The sequence below is a fragment of the Stigmatopora argus genome, chromosome 2 (assembly GCF_051989625.1).
Source record: "Stigmatopora argus isolate UIUO_Sarg chromosome 2, RoL_Sarg_1.0, whole genome shotgun sequence".
NCBI lineage: Eukaryota > Metazoa > Chordata > Actinopteri > Syngnathiformes > Syngnathidae > Stigmatopora > Stigmatopora argus.
The window spans coordinates 13,597,215-13,618,269 of NC_135388.1; the positions used below are offsets into that span (position 1 = coordinate 13,597,215).

The 21,055-nt window shown below is 42.2% G+C and overlaps 3 protein-coding genes and 1 non-coding gene across 7 annotated transcripts; 3 read left to right on the forward strand and 1 right to left on the reverse strand.

Moving 5' to 3' along the window:
* Positions 1-914: 914 nt before the first annotated feature.
* On the forward strand, positions 915-7,633 carry LOC144070638 (KH homology domain-containing protein 4-like). The gene is made up of 14 exons (XM_077595010.1): positions 915-1,072; positions 1,705-1,966; positions 2,052-2,171; positions 2,260-2,336; positions 2,557-2,609; positions 2,688-2,869; positions 3,132-3,340; positions 3,456-3,516; positions 3,756-3,813; positions 3,965-4,200; positions 5,344-5,448; positions 5,574-5,656; positions 5,733-5,851; positions 6,539-7,633. The coding sequence occupies exons 1-14, from the start codon at positions 1,044-1,046 to the stop codon at positions 6,667-6,669; spliced, it is 1,725 nt and encodes a 574-aa protein (XP_077451136.1). The 5' UTR covers positions 915-1,043; the 3' UTR covers positions 6,670-7,633.
* On the forward strand, positions 2,909-3,043 carry LOC144070755 (small nucleolar RNA SNORA47). The gene has a single exon (XR_013299461.1). It is a non-coding gene; the product is annotated as a small nucleolar RNA SNORA47 (small nucleolar RNA).
* fsd2 (fibronectin type III and SPRY domain containing 2) lies at positions 7,311-14,082 on the reverse strand. Of its 3 annotated transcripts, none has more exons than XM_077595008.1 (14): positions 13,606-14,082; positions 12,899-13,052; positions 12,678-12,791; positions 12,282-12,377; positions 11,507-11,740; positions 11,405-11,427; positions 11,110-11,231; positions 10,719-10,883; positions 10,493-10,627; positions 9,707-9,863; positions 9,351-9,484; positions 9,136-9,268; positions 8,466-8,642; positions 7,311-8,030 (listed from the first exon to the last, which is right to left on the reverse strand). In XM_077595008.1, the coding sequence occupies exons 3-14, from the start codon at positions 12,780-12,782 to the stop codon at positions 7,781-7,783; spliced, it is 1,731 nt and encodes a 576-aa protein (XP_077451134.1). In that variant the 5' UTR covers positions 12,783-12,791; positions 12,899-13,052; positions 13,606-14,082; the 3' UTR covers positions 7,311-7,780. The 3 variants fall into 3 exon arrangements, with proteins under 3 accessions (XP_077451134.1, XP_077451135.1, XP_077451133.1); XM_077595009.1 differs by having other exon boundaries at positions 13,962-14,065; XM_077595007.1 differs by having other exon boundaries at positions 12,899-14,082.
* Positions 13,617-20,641, forward strand: whamm (WASP homolog associated with actin, golgi membranes and microtubules). 2 transcript variants are annotated; one of them, XM_077595002.1, is made up of 11 exons: positions 13,617-14,271; positions 15,340-15,513; positions 15,571-15,721; positions 15,802-15,971; positions 16,103-16,298; positions 17,289-17,473; positions 17,546-17,632; positions 17,765-17,860; positions 17,982-18,339; positions 19,030-19,166; positions 19,246-20,641. In XM_077595002.1, the coding sequence occupies exons 1-11, from the start codon at positions 13,630-13,632 to the stop codon at positions 19,399-19,401; spliced, it is 2,352 nt and encodes a 783-aa protein (XP_077451128.1). In that variant the 5' UTR covers positions 13,617-13,629; the 3' UTR covers positions 19,402-20,641. The 2 variants fall into 2 exon arrangements, with proteins under 2 accessions (XP_077451128.1, XP_077451130.1); XM_077595004.1 differs by having other exon boundaries at positions 17,985-18,339.
* Positions 20,642-21,055: the final 414 nt, after the last annotated feature.

A 21,055-nucleotide genomic window follows, 5' to 3' on the forward strand; every position in this document is an offset into this window, starting at 1 on the left:
CGACGAGGAAACAGAGTCGTCTGAACACTTATGGCTCCGCTGTCCGGCCTTAATGACCGAACGCTACCATCGCGGCTTGGGCAACTCCCTGGATGAACTTATCCGTGTTCCAGTGGCAGCTCTAGCGCTGCTGAGGGTAATCCTCAGGCGCCTGAGGTGAAAAAGAAGAAGAAGAAGAAGAACAACAACAGCGCAGTCCAGCATAAAATATACGTATATTAGAAAATAAATTTGCCTGAAATTTCCCCTTTTCCCATTCTGGAAATGAAAAAAAGAAACTATTTCATTTTTCTGCCGCTTTTGTGCTGCAAAAAGTTTAGTTTGTGCCGTTAAGGTTTTTGAGATATGAGAGATTTTTTAATAGGTTACAGCACCCTATGATGTCCGATTCACTCTAAAATGGTCGCAAAAGTTTATTTGGGCTATTATAATTTTTAAGATATTAATTATTTTTGGGTCACGTGACGTCAGCGTGGAAGTGTTAGTAGTACTACATATTTGTTTGTGCTGTTACGGTTTTCGAGATACGTATTGATAATTAATTTAACTAGTTGCGTGACGTCACTGTGAAGATGCCCCCCCAACTTTGTATTGAATTGAATGCTTTTATTGTCATTATACAAGTATAATGAGATTTAAAGCTTCACCACGAAGTGCACAAATAACAACAAACAAACAAAAAAATAATTAATAAATAATATCTATGAATAATAAATAAATAATTTTAAAACATCAATAAATAAGTAATCACGCTGAGGTCAACGTCCAATAAAATAATCATCAAACTCGTAAGTGCACAAAGGAAACTTCCTGCGGCACAAACGAATGAAATATAATTTCCAATTTAATTTCCCGCTAATGTCCCATTAGATTGTCCCACAGCGCGCAGCAGACATCTAAGATAAGATATACACTCTCTATTGGAAGACGTCACCGGAAGTCGACAGTTAGGCAGCGGGCTGAGCCGCGCTCGATGGCGGCAGTGTTCGATCAACGATGTTCTAGAGTCTTTTAACTCTCATGCTTCTTCACGTAATACTATCATGCCTTCAGGAATGGCTGGGCAAACACCGTAAGTTTGATCCATCTACTATGTAAATCAGTATCAAAGAAATATCACAAAACGTCTCTATGTTAAATGGCGGGCAAGATCATTATAATACTCGTGAGCCGTGGCCTGCTACTTTTGCTAGCTATGCTGGCATATTTGCTGTGCGTGTTGTAGCTTTAATTTACCGCCTAAAATGTGTTCTCATTTATTCGTGTCGATGCTTGTTGTAGGGCATAATAACCAATTTTCCCAAATAATCGGTTTGGAGTTAGATTTTGGTGGCTTGTTACAGTAGCGTACGTTAAGTTGTTGAATTCTGCACAGAAGAACGTATACTTTTCAGAATGTGTGCTAATTCAAATCTAAATGATAGAAAGCCTATGATTGCTAAAATACTGAACATCTTTTTTTGTTGATGGTACACTGGGAATGTTTGATTAAATCTGGTACTCTAACAAGAAATACTAATCCTCATCTACGGTTGTTTATGACCATACTTTATATTAGCAAAAAACTCATGCACAACCTCAAGTAAATTTGTTAAAATGATTCTTAGATTTTTTTCTAGTGCTCTTTTGGCACTATTTATGTGGTGGATCAAAGGATACCACCCCGTGTTTATTGTACTAATGCATCATTTATTGCCTTTTCAGGTGTCTAAGCAGCCGATGGGATCAACCAGCTCAGTCTATTGAGGGGGGCACCGGGAATGTTGCCCTTAGTGTCCCAAAGGCCGTTGGCAAGCCTTCTTCAAACAGTTCTCTTCCAACGCAGCAAAAAGAACACCTAATGGCGGGACCGAACAAACCGGAACCTCCGGGAGGGGTCGAAATGGCCGCCGCCATGGCTGCTAAGATAAACGCCATGTTGATGGCCAAAGGGAAACTTTTGACTCCCCCACCATTGTTGACCAAAGTTGGTACATGTGTGTTTAAATTCTGTTAATCACAATAGCATACTAGCATTCAGATGGTTTTTTTCCCCTCTTAATTTCACCCAGACCCCGGTTTGTGTGCCCACTCCGCCCCTAATAGAAGAATTAGTTATCACGGAGGTTGATATAAACGATGTGCCTATAAACTGCAGAGACCTTCTTACTAAGGGCAAAACCCAAGAGGAGGTGTGTGAAAAGTCGTTCTTTGAAGTTCAGCATCGAGGATAGCAGATGCCATGAAGATTTTAATTTGCGTTTCTGGATTCATTCTCAGATTCGACTGTGTAGCGGGGCAGTGGTCTCAACTCGAGGAAATTACATGACTGATGTTGAAAGGGAAAAAGCAGGAGGGTAGGTACTCGGTGGCAAAAATTTTGGCCTAAAACAAGCAACTGCACACTTAATGCCAGTATGATCCACCAGACATTTTAGGATGAACAATTGCGATCACATTTTTGAACACCCTGACAACCCTTACAAGTCGAACGTAGAATGTTTAAGTGCACGTTCTTTCACATGAAATCGTGAACTTCCCTGTTGTCCATGACATTTGTCATTTGTCTCCTTTTAGACAAAGACCTTTGTATTTGCATGTCCAGGCAAAGACCCAGGAGCAGGTTAATAGTAAGTGGTATCTTCCTTACCCGCATTTTCAAGCGTGCTATGCTTATCACTAAGTTTTTCTCTTGTCCTTCGCCATAGAAGCGGTCTCGAGAATTAAAGAGATCATCGCCGAGGATATGTTGAGGGTCTCCGCGGCTTCAGGAGGGAAGCCGATGCCCATTATTCCCCCCCTCACGCTGTACCCTCAGCCCCCCCGACAAACCTCCAACACCAGCTCAACGCCGAGTCAGGGCCATCGACCGGCCGCTCCTCACCCGGGGGTTGGTGTACTTCTTTTCAAAACCATTGATATTTTAATTTGGAGGTTAAGAAAGTGAGACAATTGGAGACCATGTTGTCTTCACTGATACCCACCTCCCAAATTAAAAAGCAGAGAGAAGATCCTTGGTTTAAAGATGAGAGCCATGGGTTACTGCATCTGCTAATAAAATATTATAATCAAGGGAAAGGGGGATTAAATTGTGTCTCTGTGTTGTAGGGTTAAGGCAAAACGTGTTATAAAATGTCATTGTTTCTTTGTAGAACTTTGTCCACACAAAAATCTTTGTGGGCTTGGAACAGTCACTGCCATCGTTCAACGTAAATGAAAAGGTTGAAGGTCCCGGAGGAACATACTTGGGTCATATCCAGACTGAAACGGGAGCCCGAGTCTTCCTCAGGGGCAAAGGCTCCGGCTACATTGAACAGGCGTCCAAACGGGAGTCTTTTGAGCCGCTCTATGTTTACATCAGGTAAGAGAGCATCTCCTTCAGGCACATGTTATTTTTTTTTATGTTTGCCATATAGTCTGAAACAATATAGTAAGTACCAGTAGTTGTGTGCTAACAATGGTGCTTGTTTTGTCAGTCATCCAAACGCAGCTGGACTGGAGGCCGCCAAGTTACTTGCAGAGAGTCTGTTACAAACTGTAAGTTGCTCACCACATCTCAAAGCGAATGAAACTCACGGAGGTTTAAGAAGGTGAAGCTATAAAAGTATATAGTTATCACTGATACCCACCTCCAAGAGTAGCAGTGGTAGCGTGAACCGCCTGATCTCCAGAGTTAGGTCCTGAGTGCTCTGCAACTACCCACAATACACATATTTCCAGCATCAACAACTCCGCAGTCACAGTGTATTCATTGTGTTTCTTCCCTCCCCCGATAGGTGAGAGCCGAGCACACCCGCTTAAAGTCGTCGTACACGGTCACCGCCTCGACGCAACGTGAGTTTCCTTTCACTCTAAACGGGGATGGCAACATTTAGATGTTAACTTCTCACATCCCGCCAGTGGTCCAACTATTGGTTGGTCATAGCCTGTTACTAATAGTGTGTGAGCGACGCCGTTAATACCCCATTCTACACTTTCCTTTCAGCATACGCAGCTCATGGATATCCACCTAATCGCAATTACTCTAGCCAGTCTTCCTGGTATAACTACCCCGCCAATGGGTATGCTGGAGGCTATTCAGCATACCCGGGAGCCGGTGGTTATTGGAGTAATGCAAACGGTCCCCCAAGCCATTCTAACATGTCGACAACCCCTCCGTCTCCTCAGGCAATGGTTCAGTATCCGGTGTGTCCACGGAATCCAAATCCCTATCTTGTGGAGGTAATCTTTTCAAAGTATTGCAGTGGGTTGTTACTGCTTGTGTGAAATTACTCCCGAGTAAGAATCCTTGATCGTAAAGGATGAACCTTTCATAGGGCACATGTTTAAATACAATAAAAATAAATTCAAACAACTAAAATCTTGAATGTTGCTGGGTGCCATAACCAAAGTGTACTTCTGTTTATGTTCTTTTTAGTTTGATTAGTTTTCACTTCTATTTGATTCATTCATTGAAAACAATATCATTTTTTAATATTAAGCACTCGTGTGCATAAACGTGCAGATGGCAGCCGTCTACTGGCCAGTTCCCAAACTACAAAAGGATACCCATTACTGGTGAACTCCCAACTATTCATTTGCAAATAATTTAATCTTCCCTGATATAAAAATAAAAATTCTGCCTCTGCGGATGGAGAGATACTGGCTTGTGATACATAGCTACAAAGTTTCAGGAGGGTAAGTTCACCATTAATGGACGGGTATGATTTCAAAGTTTGATTCCACGAGAAAAACTACTTGAGTGTAGCGCCCTGACAGACTTGAAGCTATTGAAAACATATATACAAGTATAATTGAGACCTGGCATCCACATATGTACGCTTGTCATTTTGGGCCCTATAGGCCACGCTTATATGAACTTTAATTTTGTAGCCTGCATGACCAATGTGATGTCCATATAGAAGTTGTGTGAAGTATGTATCGTCTTATGTTTTTAAACTTGGGAAATCTGAGTAATTATCCCCATGATTTTGAAATCTAGACTCTACGAAAAAAATTAAAGAATGGCTTAACATGAAATTTCAAGTCAACCAATTTCACTTGAATTTTTCAATTTCAGTATGAGAAAAAAATGAATGGCTAATTAAACAAATTTATGATTTTTTTAAAATAAAATATAGCTCAATTAAAAGTTAATTGAACTCATTTAAAGTAACTTAACAATATTATAACTCAATAAAATAAGTTGGGAATCCTTAAAATAAATTGCTCCAGAATTTGAGTCTTTTGGTTTATATTTTTTTGTCAGCACAACTGTAGGATGTTTTATTTTTTACAGTGCTTTTCTTATTTGAGGCTCTCATGACTTACTTGCACACTGTTTTTTCAAAGGCTTGTGTAAATGTGGGTTATGCTGTGTTAAAGGGTGCTGGTCGAGGTATTACAACGGACCCTGTAGGATCGTTACACACTCAGCCTGACACAGGAAGTTCACATCAGCATTTTTGTGATGCCACTGAGGAACAAAAGGTTAGGTGAAAAGCTCTCAATCAATATATTATGAAATGAATGTTGCAGGTGGTTTGAACAATAGTGTCGATGCGTATTGAACACTGCCGTCAAAAATAATGGTGAAACATTTTGATCACGTTTAGCCTGCCAGCTGCTCCCAAGAGGCTCCTACTCTTCAAGACTCCATTATTCCTCCCGCTATCATCCAAGACAAAATAGTAGAGAGGTTTGTACTTTTAAATTCACCTCATTGTGTAAATTAATGATCCGGAATGTTATGTTAATAACTTTGGGCTTTTTAGCATGCTGATGCCCCCACCACCACCTCCCTCCACCGTTCTCACCTCCGGCCCCCGCAAGCGACCCTGCGATATGACTACCCAAGGTCCGGACAGTCCGCCCATTGACGTCGCATCTTCGGGTACGCCCCCCATTTTTATCACCTTATATCCCAACAGATGAAGTACACTTCAATGGACATTTTTACTATTATCTCACACACAATTCCTAGTGGTAAAAATCCTTAGCTTTCTCCATCAAGCCCCCAGAAAACAATACACTTGTAAAAAGATGTATAGTGGTAAGCGCTTCAATTCACTTGACCAACTCTGAGATTATAAATCTTTGAAGGAAAAAAGTAGGGTGGAAGGAGGAGCTGAAATGTGTCTCTAACTGACCAAAATTCTCATTTAAGCTATTTGCCCCCTTTTAATTTGGTCAAATGATACAGTCCGTAAAAGGTTGTATACCACTGGTGCTCTGGGAGAACTTGTTGAAACCCAGAGGAGCATGTGACATCCCAGTGAATTGGTCTGGCGTGAAATGGCACCTCCGCCCCCTGTGGAGGAATGACAGAGGAGTGAAGCCTGTGAGATTTTCACTCCTGCTGGACGCTACTAACATTGTCTTCTTCTATATGTCTTTTTGTCTTTCCCTTGTTCTTTCTCTCTCTCTCCACATGTTCACGGACCTGCGCGCCATGGATGTCTTGACCTGGCTGACTGGGGATCCAACTGACTGCAAACTGCCGCTAACATGGGGTTCTTCAATGCGTTCCTTTGGGTTTCTTTCTCTCTCTCTCTCCCTCCCTCCCTTTTGTGTCTTACAGAATTAGTTCAAGACACATACGAGAAGAAACCCAAGATGGTGTTAGACGCCTCAGGCCTGGTGCCCTATGGTGGGGACTCTTCCGATGAGGAAGAGGAGAGGACACGTAGCAGTAAGAGCAGTGACACATGACTTGGCTCAATATGTAAGATACACACACAAAAAAATCTACTTTTAGCAAGATGCTTGAATCCAACCGTAAAGAAAAATCCACTTTTACATTTTGACTGCTCGCTCAAGTGTCTTTCTTCACTTTACATTTGGCGGCAGTTCGGTTTTGCATGCTTATATTGGCAATAAAAGAGTTTAAAAAGAAAAACAAAAACATAGAAACCCTCACAAATGACCATGTTTATGTTTTCTGATTTTGGGGGGGTGGGGGTATTGGGGGCTAGCCATATTCGGTTATTGTGCGTAGACTAATGCTGCCCTCTCACGACAGTTTTTAGTAATTTGGGCATCAAATACTTTTCAGCTTAATGAAAAGTGGAGGAATGAACACAAGGCAACAAGGTATTTATTTACCTCATCAACTTGGTCACTTTCTGAAACAATGGTAATTAAAAAAGACTACATAAAAGCAAATTACATCTGCAACCACCTAATGGTGTTTTGCAGTATTTTTTTTTCATTGTGCCTACAGATGTTAGTGAGCAGGTAGAGATACTTTTATTATTTTTTTGTATGACAAAACAGCCCCATTTTTTTGTTACGATATGAATTCTGTCACATCAAGTACTTTTTTTAAAGATGTCTATAGACTAGCCCAAGAAGACAATGCAAAAAGGTTATTTATTTGACCTCTTTATCAACTTAGTCACTTCCAGAAACAAGGTCATGAAAACATTACCAAGAAAACAAATTGGATCTTCTGCAACCACTTAACTGTTTTGGGATATACATAACAACGTTACGTTGATCAGATTTAATCAGCAAGGCATATTTTGTTGGTCACAAATTTGGCCCCATCTTTTTCTTGAAGCTATTTGAATTCCGTAACAGATGGTTTACCCATATGTTAAAACCTATTTCTTCTCTTGGAAAATAATGGCTGTCTGTTCCCATGGAATACTATAATAAAAACAGCTTTATTTGACTTTTTTCTGCTTTGCTTATTTATGTAATGTTGATTAACTCATTGGCTGCTAGTGACGTTGATAGACGTCCAATCCATTAAAAGTGAGACCTGCAAACAATGTTCATTCCCTCTCAGACCTCTTACTTTGAATAGATTGGATGTCTACTAGTGTAATGTGTATTTTGGGGCTTCTTTGCCAGTGTGTATGGTCAGAGCACCTGGGCTGTCCAGGCCAAAGCAAGGTCGTACATAATCCTGAAAATGACACTGGAAGGTGTGCAGGTGTTGTTCGAGGTCCACGTTATAAAACGAGAGAGTGCCCTGGTCATAGTCCAAAGCCAGGCCTATTCGGACTGGATTCACAGTGATCCTCAGGTCAGGGCTCTGGCCATTGTGCAGAAACTCATATTTGTGTCTGGAAAAATAGAAAAGTGTTGTTTGTTCATGGTCTTTGGTGTTATTTAAATACTATGTCGTTTGATATAAACCAATTTCTGGAAAACTGAGGATGTGCAGCAAATTGTGAAAACTGAATTCAATGACGCAGAAGTGCCAAATTACTATCGAACAGATAAGTAGTAGTTAAAACTTTAAATTAGGAGACTGGATTTTCTATCATTGATTTTGAATAATTAATTTTGGCTCTTCCAAAACATTGCATTGCTCGTCAAGGCAGCAAATGAATTATTGAATGTTTTCCCCAACCAGTGTGCGACATAGTTTTAAATTAGATTTTCAGTGGATGGTGTGCATTGAGATTTTTGCAATGCAAAATGTGCCCCGCAGCAAAAAAAGTTTGGGAAGCACTGATGTATAGAACAGATTTTAAGGAACATGGGAGCTCCATCACCTTGAAGTCGTGAGGATGTGTCTCATACACCAAGAGGTGGCGTTGCCTCCTAGGTAGGAATCTCTTTCGGTGTCTTCATATGCAACTCCAATTCTGAACTCTGTTCTGTCGTCCACTTCCACCTCCCAGTAATGTCTCGCTCGCACTGGAATCAGATCCCCAAGGACTGCTACACACCTAATAAACAAATATGATTACTGCAAAGGGGTGCTTTTTGGGAAGGGGGGCATGTTGGCGATAATATTGCTTAACATTTGGTAGAAGTGGCATGATGCCCGAATGTATCGACCCCAAGTCTCAATACAACATTTTAATAAGCATTGTTGTATATCGGAAGTTAACATTATTGTACATGTAGCATTAAAAGGTTTAAAACTAAATTAGAAAGACCTTGGTTATGGCGACCAGTTACACTCTAAATTACAGTATTTAAATCACTGCCATTGACAACGATAGATGACCAATTCATTTTAACTTAAAGGGCTGGCGGTGAATGTCTCTGTGCCATTCACAGATCTAAACGTCCATTTCCTGACTGCATCACCCCGTCAAAATGTATTGGTCGTCATCTGCCATCAAGAAATTAACAAGTGCCCTTTTGAGGGTTCGAGGCATCTCAGTTGGGCCTCAGATCTTTAACATGAACATGAAATTCCATTTTCTAATTTACCTGGTAAAGTTGTTATCATCGAAAGCCATAGCACTGATAGGCAGCTCATCATCACCATAGAAAATAGTAAAACCGTCATCAGAAATGGACAGGCATGGGTGGGCTGTGTCTTCTATGAGATGGAAAAATGTGCCTAGAGCAAAAGGTTTAAATGAGCTTTAGTTGGTCTGTCATCTGAATGGTAATTATAAAGTGTCAACTTTGTTGCTTCCCACCAGAAGTGGAGATGCCAATGACCTCACTCCTGTCACTGGGTCCACCGATATTGACCGCTCTAACAGAGATGTGGTAATGGCGGCCTGCCTGGAGCTGGATCAGACACTGACATGTGGGCACTGCTACCACAGATCTGGGAATTGTGACGTAGGACAGACATTCTCAATATATTAACTTATTTTCAACACGCCTTAACCTTGTTAAAGTCGCCATTCAGTCGTAGGCAAGCATTTTACGCTCGTCTTTTGAAAGATCAACAATGGCTTGAATGCAGGGAAGTTAAAAATAAGTACTCAAGAGGTACACTATGAATCTATTATCTCACAAGATGATGGTGATGATGATGCATTCTTACTCAGTGACCCCCTTCTCAGTGCCGTCAGGCCCATTCAGTTCAGTGAGCTCAAGAGTATAGGAGTCAACCGGATCAGGGTTTCCTGACTCCCAACGTATAAGAGCAGCGCCTGGACAACTGCAGCATTCCCTTCGCTTGATCACTGGAGCCAATGGAACTATGGACATTTGGAGAAAAAGAATCCAGTCATGTGAGTACAAATAAATAACAATAAAAAATCTATGGGTAATGATGATATGTTTGTAGGGGAGAGTGAGGTTGGTTATCGGATAATTCAGTCTTTCATGAATATCTTCAAGTCCACACCTTGCTGGTCAAGTTATGACCAGTGTGACAACCAATGTGACAACCAATGTTCCCTCAAATTTTTTGTTTGTCTGGGCAGAAAGAACCTCCCTGAGCACACTGAGTATCGGTGTGAGCAACATCATCATTGCTCACTATGGGTACACACCAGTATCACACCTGCCATAAGCAGGTGCATGTCTACTACACATAAATTATTTAGTAATAATAAAATGTAATGATTAATATCTATGAATGGGGCGGCCCGGCGGATGAGTGGTTCGCGCGTCGGCCTCACAGCAAAAATAAAAATTGTGCGCTCCATATGATTTGCTGTGCGCTCCATATGATTTGCTGTGCGCAGAGAAGACGAGACTAGTGCGCAACTGCGCACGCGCGCAGCTTAGAGGGAACATTGGTGACAACTAATCCATGCGACGACCAACCTCGCTATCTCCAATTCTTTTACTTCCACTGAAGATCTCCAAAAAAAAAAGTTACCGGTCATATATAAGACCTTCTCACTGGCGGGGCTGATGCCTGTTGTGTTGGTGGCCGTCACCCAGAGCTCATATTGAGTGCCAGGCAGAAGCTCTCTCACTGTGCAGTGAGTCTCTTTCATTTTTAACTTGCTTACTGAAGAGAAAAGGCATGGGTAGTAGGGAGGGCTTCCCAAAAATATTAAAAGTGCATCAAGAGCAGATGGTGTCGTGACGGCAGTCTATACCGTGCAAGTCGGTCGTGCTGTCTGGAGGCACGTCCTGCAGCACGGGTCTGTAGTACAGCTCGTAAAACTCCACAGTGTCGTCAGAGAACAGACTCCAGCGCACACGCAGGGATGTCTTAGAGGCCGAGTTTGCCATTTGAGGGTTTATAACTGGGGCAGAGGGAGCTGTGGACATCCAGCAGTCTTGAGCAATCTTGCAGATTTTGGTACAATATCATTACAGTTTGAATGTGCCTAATCTTTTGGCATTAGGCAACATTGAATAAAGGATGCAGATTTTACAGCTTACACCGTTCCTATCAAAAATAAACTGCTTGCGGGTACCCTAGATAAAAAGTTTGTGTTTATCAAGTCTGACATGGTTGAAACTGTTAAGAAATGAAACTCAAACCTGGGACGATGTTGATGGAATCCATCATGCTTTTGACATCTGACAGGTCAGCAAGCGGAGTTTCTAATTCTAGATTTGTAGCTAGTGTGAGGTCCATTTCCTCTTTGGCGAACTCTTCAATTCTGAATGAAGAAGAACAAAAAAAATGTTGAATTTTAGCATCTATCTGGATGAACTCGATCATATCCATCATTCCCGGTTAAAATAGATGCTTGGCGTCTATTCTCTCCGATCACAGTGAATATGAACACGAATCGGATGTCAGCTAACCTTCTCACTGGACTGTCTTACTTACCTATTAATGGTGGGAACCACTGCCTGCCCCAAAACAATAGGAAGATGTGAATGATAGAAAGCAAGACAGTTGAATGAATAAATACTGGAGGTGGATGGATACCTTGAGAAAAAGCCTGTTATCCTGGTTTCGGTACACTTCTTTGGCTTCCTCGATGAGCTCCTTGGAGGCGTCCAGTGCGTGGCCGCAGGCTAGGAGCTTGGCGTAAAGAACCTCCAGCTTCATCTTCTTCTCGTCTTCCAATCTGGCCGCACGCTCGTCATAACGCTGCGATATTGTCTGAAGCACGTCGGTGTAGTGCTGCTCCAAGTGCTGTTCCCGTCGGCCAAAATTCTCCTGCGTATACACGTCCACTCAAGTTAACTCATCCAGTGTCACTGACCATGATAGGCATCCAAGGCATCCAATTACGTGGCTGTTTTCATCCCCCCGGAAACGGACAACAAGTCACACTCACTCATACCTAGGGGCAATTTAGAGTGTTCAATCAGCAGCCTACACTGCATGTTTTTAGGATATGGGAGGAAACCGGGGTACCCGGAGAAAACCCACGTAAGCCCGCGAAGAACATGCAAACTCCATACAAGAAGGTCCGGACCTGGGATCGAACCGCCGATCTCAGAACTCCCGCCAAGTTGTAAAATAAATAATGGAAGGATATTTTTAGAAAGCGTTTTTGGTTTTCTAGTAGACATCCAATCCACTTGAACTGGTTGGAATGGCAGAAAAATTCACATTTGTTCATTAGCTGCCAACACACAGTTCAAATAGATTGTACATCTATTATTGGATTCATTCATTAGTGGTCAAATAGCCTTTCAAGTTTACTGTAATGTATGTTACTATTTCCATCCTTGCTTATTAGTAAACATATTACCTCTACAGTAAGAAAGATTTCTTCCAGGTGACCCACAAAGCTCTCCATCTCAACCACCTTCTCTTGCAACTGATTCCTGGTGCTGTCGATGTCACTCTACATGGGATTCAATACACTCAAGATATTTTGAGGAAGTGACAATCTAAAACTGGGGTTAATGGTTTCTGACAGTAGTCTTCAGGCGGATCTCAAATTGAGAAAATTATTAACATTCCAAATTTTCATATGGCACCAATGGCACATTAGAGTTTGGAAATCCATTGAGCATTTATTTGAGATCCAACTTTGTATGAATCTTAATGGATATTGGGCTACCTGCTTGCATTAAGTATTGTTTATTTTGCTTACCTCAACACCAGCATTGTTTAAAACATCATCATCATGTCTGGTCATTACCTCACTAGACTTTTGAGGGCTGCACATGTCTTTGTTTAACTCTTGAAGCTCAGTTTCTTCTGCAATCACATCCAATCTAGTTCCCCTAATATCCATGAGAACCATGGGGAATGGCTGTGAAAGAACAATAGAAAACTAATGATGAATCAGCAATTAAACTTGAAGCAAAATGAACATAGCAAGACAATGCATGCAGCAATGGAGACAGGATTGACATTTACCCGAATAAATCAGCTTGTAAGCAACCATTACAGGCCGACAGTGGTGTGTTTGTGGGTTTGAACTCTGAGCAGAGCAGCAACACACGCACAAGTTGCGACAGAAATAGATGAGGCAGGCGCATGCTGATCAAATGTCAAAAACATTTCAAGCATCCTGAGGGGGAAAAAGGCAAACACTGCCTATTTTTAAAATTGGGTCAAATATACTGTTGTAAAAAAAAATTTGAAAGTGAAAGTGGAAACTTCTTTTGGTTCTGTTTTACAGGATGGAAATTCCCAAACATGTGATTCGAAATGTAACATACGTAAATACTACCGAGGTGCGTTCATCGACCCTCGTAATTGGAATGATGGTGCAATTTCAAGGTAAAAGCCTGCAGACAATTTTGACTCTTGAGTCACGGTAGAGACATGTCAATGTTAGAAAGGCCAGGATTTCGGAGAGTAATAATGATATTGCAAAAATACACGCAAATTGGGACAGTTGTTTTACACCATTATACAAAAATAATGATACCTTTAAACAAGGAAGACATGCAAAACAAATATAGGACACAAAACTAGTAATAAAATGCATACACGTTACAAAAAGATATACGCCCAATACAAGTCGAATGGTGTTTTTAGCGCTGGATCATTCGTGTAAAAGGCTGGTCTTTTGGGGTCTATTTGACGAAAGTGGTGCAATTTCCCACCCTTTTCCACACCTAAATGCATCTCGCGTCACACAAATGGCGGACGTTGTAAACAAGCCCGGTTTGGAGGACGGGGCCCACGTTCAAACATCGCCTTTAAAAATGTCCACCGTCGAGTGCGAGTGTCCGGACAGCTTGGACGAATGGGTCGCGGTCAAAAGCAACATCTTCGAAGAAGCCGAGATGTTTAAACTGGGGTTTATCGTCCAGTGGAACGTCATCGAGTGCAAGTTCGCAGTCATCTGCCACAACAGGACGTTACAGCGGCGGCGACGTAAAGAAGATTTCGGCCTAGCCGGTGGCCTTCAAAGCAGTTGGGCCAGACTGTGCTCGGTCTCCGACTTAAAACACATCCACCAGCATCTTACATGTGTCAGCGACGTGTTGGCGTCTTGCTTCCCCGACTTGTCCGAGTTCGAAGACGGCAACCTTTGGGATTTGATCTTCCCGAGCCGGAAATGCGCTTCGGAAGACGCACAGAGGGACTCGGACACGCCGTGTCGGGAGCTGGAGAAGTACTTCAGCACAGCCATCGACGTTTGCGGGAGGACCATCGTGCTCGATATGCTCTTTTCTCAGAACGAGAAGGACGTGGAAGACTACTTTGAAAACCTCCAGGAGTTCAAGAGCAAGAGCATGCACAACGAGATATCCAGGGCCAAAGGTCACCTGCGGCAGGTAGCGTGGGAACAAAATACACGGCCCCATAGTTATCACGTGAAAATGTGCCGTAAACGCAAAGCAACGATGAGTACATTTTTTTGGATTAAGCCAAAGTAAATGCTGTTGTTAATAGAAAAAGAAAAATAATTAGTGCATCATATTAGGCTTTCAACTTGGTTTCTTTGTCAGTGGGTGTGTCCCAGCCATCTGTCAATCACACTAAGCGTGTTTTTCTGGTGTCTGAGGTAAAACGATAAACTATTACTATATCCTCTTAAAATGATCAATGTGCATTATTGCGTCCCCTGTTTTAAAGTGCACATTTCCATCTTTTCCGTAATGTATAAAATAGTGATGGAAATCAATGCATAACAATGAGGTGATGTACCTAAATATTTTTTTATAAAGGAAAAAATGCCAATTTACAGCCTTTGTTGTCACTTTACCGCTGACTGGGGAGCTGCTGACAACAACATGGCCAGACAATATGTCCCTTTAACTGACATAAAATGACACACAAAGCCCCGTTGCTTTTGCTTGAAGTTTACAAAACTATTCTTAAAATGCTTACTCGTTGCAGAGATGGCTTCAGATGGTGTTTCGTACCCCTCCATTATCGGAACAGTTTGTTGTGGGGCCTTCCAGCCATAGTGGATTGAAAACCTGTGTGCCCTATAAAGGGCTAACATAACATTTGATTTGAAATCTTGGGTTTTAATACTCTTTTACTTTGCATTCATATTATGTCAGAGCAAAATACAGAAGATGAACGTGATGTTAAACTCGGGGAAAAAATGATCTCATTCTAACTTTTTAGAATTCCATTTCCTCAGATGAACTATTTTGATAAAGAATGTTTTAGTCCTCGGGGAGATGCGTGCCCTTTTGGAAGGGAATCACGCGTTCGTTATATTTTGTTTTGGGACTTCAAAGCTCTTTGAATGCTCTGCAAGTTTATTCATGTCATATTCACATTCGCCGTATCTTTTCCTTTTAATTCAAACACGAATGAATCATTTAAAACACTGCAGAATGACATTGAAGATGGACATTTGAGTGATGACCACCTCTTTCGCCTCACAGCTGCTGCAGAGTCACGCCGGTGCTGACCGCATGGTGGCGCTGCTGGCCATCTACGTGCAAGAGGACGAGGCCTACCAGGAGCTGGTCAGCAAGGCCACGTCCTTTTTCCAGTATCTGCTGCAGCCCTTCAGAGACATGCGGGAGCTGGCCTGCCTTCACAAAATGGAAATCCTGGTAAATAAAAATGGAGACCGTTCTTTTAAGACGCGGCCTGAACTTTCCACTCCGCAGAAGTCCCTGGAGTTGGACGACTTGGGCCCTAAGAGGATTGAAGCACTGGAGAGGGAAGCGGAGGCGTGGAGGATCAAAGCCGAGGATGCGGTCGCCTCCATTCAGGATATCACAGTCAACTATTTTGCACAGACGTCCAAAGCGCTGACTGGTGACTCATCGTCTAAGACCTCCTGATTTTTCTTCATAACGCGACTTCCTCTCACTTGTATGCGTGATGTGGCCGTTTAGGTATGGTCAAGCAAATGGAGGAGGACAAGGGTCGCTTCGGAGCTGCCGCCTGGGCTTCCGCTGCCCCCCGAATGGAGAAATTGCGTTTCATGTTGGCGAAAGAAGCCCTGCAGCACATGAGATCGACTGAGATGTGTTTGAACAGGAAAAAAGCCAGCATCAAAAAAGAGGTGATTAGGAAATGTCACTCATCGACAGCAATAGGCTTCCAACCCATTCTTCTCCGAGTCAAAATAAATCAGATGTCAATGAGTTACGTGACAATGATCAACTCACTCCATTTATATTTGATTTGTTCTAGTTTGTCAGCTTGTACGGCAAAGAGCCGAGCCCAATGGATGACTCCGGTTTGGCGTCGGAGCAAAACTCTGTGGACCGACTTGAGCTACAGTTCTACGAAACGCAACTTGAACTCTACAACACTAAATTCGAGATCCTGGAAAATGAAGAGCAGTTGTTGGTGACTCAAACGGACACCTTGCGCAGGCAAATCAGAGGTTAGCTATTAGCAGCTGTGTTTTGCAGGTTGTGTTTTTTTGCTCTGAGCAATGTGGGCGACTGCCTAGGGCGCAATGTATTAGGGGCCCACGAGAGCCCCCACCCAGTGATTTTTTTTTCAATTATATAACCAGTTGTCTGGACTATTATCCCTCATTTTAACATCGAGCTAATGGCGTAGACCGGGGGTGTCAGACTCGGGTTGGTTCGCGGGCCGCTTTAACGTCAACATGATTTCACGTGGGCCGCACCATTTTAGATATAATATTTCGATATTTTTTTTATAAATGGATTAAAAGAACTGGATTAAAAGCCCTGAATATTCAGTTTTTTATAGATCTAAAACAATGTTTATTTTAGCTTTTTTTTAAATATATTTTTAGATTTTACAAAATGATTTTTGAACTAAAAACAGAAAAAAATGATTAAAAAATTACAATTATTGATTTTAAAAGGGGGAAAATCAGGAAATTTAATATACATCTATACTCTTCATTTTAATTTGATCCTAAAACAGAAAGTCGGCACTCATGATTTACTTTCCTGGGCCACACAAAATGACGCGGCGGGCCAGATTTGGCCCCTGGGCTGCCACTTTGACATGATGCGTAGACCGTCTACTCCGCGGTGAAATTTGTGGAGGAGGCAGTAAAGTTTCACTGCATCCAGTCTAAAATAGCGCAACCAGTTTTTTTCATGATGCCGTTGGTGATTTTGCATCACGAAAAGCCAGGAAAGTCAAGTTTTAGGTTCAATCCAATCATCCATAACACAGTTTAATGCCAAGTGCAAAAAGGGCAAAAGAAAACATAAAATATCTGCACTGATTTCCGATTAAGTTAACTGTTTGAAATGTTTTATTATTTTAATTCTATTCTATTTTTGTGGTTCAAACTCTGTGCAATTTACATTGGAGTTTCTTGAGACACAGTGAGGAAGAATTTATTGTACTTTCCAGCTACAAAAACATTTTTTCTTTTGTGCTTTAGAACTGAAGGAGGAAGTGGTGTATTACGACGTGTGCGAGGATCAAGAGGAGCTCCACAGCATGGTCCACACTGGACTTCAACACGTGGAGCCTCCGGCTGTCCATCAACTGAAAAGACGTTTGCAAAAGTTGGAGGCTAAAAGAAGCAGCATCTGCGTTCAGCGGGCCAAACTGCGCAACAGAAAGGTCCCGCCAGTCCCAATCTTGAGACCTCCTACTTTCCCGTACTTCACGAGGCGCGCACGTGTGTGTATACAGGAGCAGTGCGTGGAGGCCAACGAGCAGAAGCGCCTGGCGGCCGAGCAGAAATCCGTCGTCTTCACCCAGCATCATCAGGTCCACTTGGTATGTCGCTATAGCAACCCGACAGTCAGGCAAAACCTCCCGCGTCGACGGATGCTCCTAATGAGCAGCCATCGGATTCTGCCCGTGGTGTCCCCGTCCACGACTCTTTCTGTGGCCCTCTGTTGTTTGTAGAAACGAGAGAAGAGGAAGGAGGAGGAGGAGAGGAGGAAGCAGTGGGTGGACCAGGAGCGAGAGAAGACTCTCAGCAGATTAAGATCCTTCAAAGAGGTTCGATCCTCTCTTGAAAGCAATCACTACCTCCGTTACAAAGTTTAAAAAAACATGCATTTTCATCACGTTGCGTCTTTTTTGTTTTATTTTTTGGCACTCTTCATCGTGTCTCTCAAAGAAGCAGCAAGGTCAATATGTGCTGAAGACCCCTCAGCACCGGAGGTCTGCTAAAGACTCATCTTGCCCGCCGTCCCAGCCGCTGTCAATAATCAACCTCGGTCCTTCCCCCTCATCCAACGAGCTTCCGTCGAGCCGCGCCGCACCCAAAAATGCCCCACCCTGCGACATTCCAGTTGAAATCTACTTTTCGTCGCTAGCTCCGTCCAGTGGAGCGATGACATCGCCGCCGCCTCCTCCCCCACCGTTGCCACCTCCTCCTCCTCCTCTTCCTCCTGCTCTTCAGGAAAAAGCAATGCCGCTCAAAGCCGGAGAAGAACTTCGACTCCCCACCAGCAACACACTTACTCAAAACATAGGTGAGGCTCCATTGTCCACACACAATGGTGTTTTCTCCAAAATGGAGAGTTCTCTTTGGAAAAAAAATACAACTTCAACCACAAATTTGTGCATGAAAGCCTTAAAATTGTAATCTTGAATCTACACCATTTTTAATCTAAACATCTTTTAACTTTTTTCTCTTTAGTCTCAAGGTGTTTTCATGTGTTCATAACCAATTGCTTGGTCATTGACAGCTCTGGATGTCCAATCCAATCTGACTGGGAGGGTTGGCAATGAATGATCACTATCAAAATGGATTGGACGTCCAGCTCTTTCGATGATACAAAGACATGAGCACTTCTCAGTATAAAGGAATTGGACATCTGTCATTGAAAAGCAGGCAATGAGCTGTTTACTCCTTGGTGGGGGAAACAAAAGGTTAAAAGCAGAAGATGTGCATTTCGGGTGACCTAAAAAGTTCAGTCCGGTGATTTTGACATCACTCATGAGGTTATTTTAATACGTTTTCATGAAGCTGTATGGGACTTGAATCCAGAACATGAAGGGGTGTTCAAAAGCCTCAATTTCCTTCCCTCTTGAGGCCAGACAATGTTTTCCTATCAGCGTAGTACATCCGCCATCCAGCCAGCGCATTTTTTTTTCCCGGAAAATGAAGGTCACGACCAGAAAAGTGAACTGCTTGTGGACGTGCCGTGTTGTTGCCATAGGAACCATGGATGAAGTGCTGGCCTCGCTGCAGCGACTTCGGAAGGCCGCCGTACCCTCCACGCGTCCTTCCCCGCCGGCCGGGGATCCCAGGAATAATCTCATGATGGCCATCCGGCAAGGGGTCACCCTGAAGAAGGTCGGGGCAGCATCACTTTTCTTTTTTGGGGGGGGATTTTCAATGTTTTACATTCAATTTGGCGTGTGTCGTCTGGCAGGTTCTTCCGTCGCGCTCCGCCATTCACACGGGCAGCAGAGACAACGAGCTGGAGAAAAGCATCAAAGCCGCCATGTTGAGGATGAAGAAGGTGGCGGCCGACTCTGACGAAGACGATGACGATGACGACGAGCAAAGGGGAGACTGGGACAGTTGAGGACACGCAAGTAGACACCTAAACGTGATCTTCCAAATTTGTATATGGAATATAAAGGGGGGAAAAAAGAACGTTACCGTATTGATATCATAAAAATGGAGAAAAGTTCTAGTATTAGGAGATCGAGTTGCAATACAAGTTTGAAATTGCCCGTAAATGGGAATGTTAGTTTAACCATGTGCCTTGAAATGGACTGGCAACTAGTCCAAGAGTTCCATCCACTTGGTGACAGCGTGTAGAAAATGGGCGAGTACCTCTTGGGCTTCATCCTATCCATTTTTATTTTCTTAGTGTTGGCAAAAAGATGAGTTGCACTTGTTAATGCTTTTCTTTAAATCCAGGATTATGCATCTCTCAACCTAAGGAATGCATTTTTTGGGTGATTTATCTGAGCTGCTTTCTATTTCTATTTATTTGATATTGAGCCAAGGCACACATTTTTACATTTGAAAAATCAAAAAATGTTACAGAACAGTGTATACAGTGGAACCTGCACTTATGAGATATTTGTTCCATGACCTCAAAATTCAAATTACTATTATATTAGTAAGTATTTTCCCCCTTTTAAAACTTACTCCATGGATAATGAATGAATGAATGAATGAATGAAAGGGTGTGTGCTCACTACTGCCATTGACACCGCCATTATGCACTGACACTGGTTAGCAATGCAACATTTATCCATTAGCGTGCTTTTTTTCCCACCTGCACTGGTGACGCATATGCTAATTTAATTCATTTATTTGATCGTCACCTAATATTTGCAGCCCAGGTTTAGCATTGACTTTTGACAAGAAATAAACAATTGACCAATCATAATGCCACAAAAGTGTAAATCAACATACTACTGCTTTTTACTTACAATTTACTCCCAAATTTAAGGATTTTGTGCTGGCATAGAGTGGGGAAAAATTCTTGTAAAAGCATTTTCAGGTTTATTTTTTTCCTGCATCGCACTTGACGATTTGTGATGAGATTTTTTTTTCTAAGATGGAATGTCAATCAACTGAGGTTAGCTGTCATTTTAGAAATAGACATTGTGGGTGTAAGTTTGAGATACAGCATTTGCCTTTTCATGCAATTTAAACATTTACAAACACTGGCATAAAAATGGTCTCCATAAATACAGAGTTTTGTCATATTCATCCTGAATATTTTATTATTTCGTGTTGAGCTGTTGAATGTTTTGAAGCTGCAAAGATCGTTTGAAATCTGTTGCAATAAACAACAGGAGCGAACAGTGATGCGTGATCTTTGATTTGAAAAGAATGACGAGCAGAATGAAGCACGATATGTTGTTTGAATTTGTTGTTTGAAAGGCCACCAACATTCCTGTTGTTCAGTTTAGTCATTAATTTATGTTGTGTATATATTTTCGTTCATATAACGTGGTGGTGGGATCCTATTGGCCTTTACCCAATATCAAGGGCCAAAATGTGGTACCTGTGCAACACTTTGTTAACATATTAGTTGACTTGCGAGTTAGGGACACAGTTTAGTCTGTAAAGTCTCGGATCAAAAGTAACTTAATGGCTGCCATTGGAGGCTTGATAGCGTTTGAATGATTTGACAGGCAGTCAAAATGGATTTGGCATCGATCAACGTCAATGGCAGTGAAACATGCTCATTCAACGCTAGCCATGCACATTCAGAT

Bases quoted from the DNA above. Each gene is read 5' to 3' on its own strand.
- LOC144070638 (XM_077595010.1), top strand. From the start codon at position 1,044: ATGCCTTCAGGAATGGCTGGGCAAACACC. The intron at 2,610-2,687 runs GTAAGTGGTATC...CCTTCGCCATAG, and splicing joins GACCCAGGAGCAGGTTAATA to AAGCGGTCTCGAGAATTAAA. The intron at 3,341-3,455 runs GTAAGAGAGCAT...TTGTTTTGTCAG, and splicing joins CCGCTCTATGTTTACATCAG to TCATCCAAACGCAGCTGGAC.
- fsd2 (XM_077595008.1), bottom strand. From the start codon at position 12,782: ATGGTTCTCATGGATATTAGGGGAACTAGATTGGATGTGATTGCAGAA. The intron at 10,628-10,718 runs GTATAGACTGCC...TTTTCTCTTCAG, and splicing joins CAGCACGACCGACTTGCACG to TAAGCAAGTTAAAAATGAAA. The intron at 9,269-9,350 runs GTGGGAAGCAAC...CTTTTGCTCTAG, and splicing joins CATTGGCATCTCCACTTCTG to GCACATTTTTCCATCTCATA.
- whamm (XM_077595002.1), top strand. From the start codon at position 13,630: ATGGCGGACGTTGTAAACAAGCCCGGTTTGGAGGACGGGGCCCACGTT. The intron at 15,514-15,570 runs GTAAATAAAAAT...TCCACTCCGCAG, and splicing joins TTCACAAAATGGAAATCCTG to AAGTCCCTGGAGTTGGACGA. The intron at 15,722-15,801 runs GTGACTCATCGT...GTGGCCGTTTAG, and splicing joins GACGTCCAAAGCGCTGACTG to GTATGGTCAAGCAAATGGAG.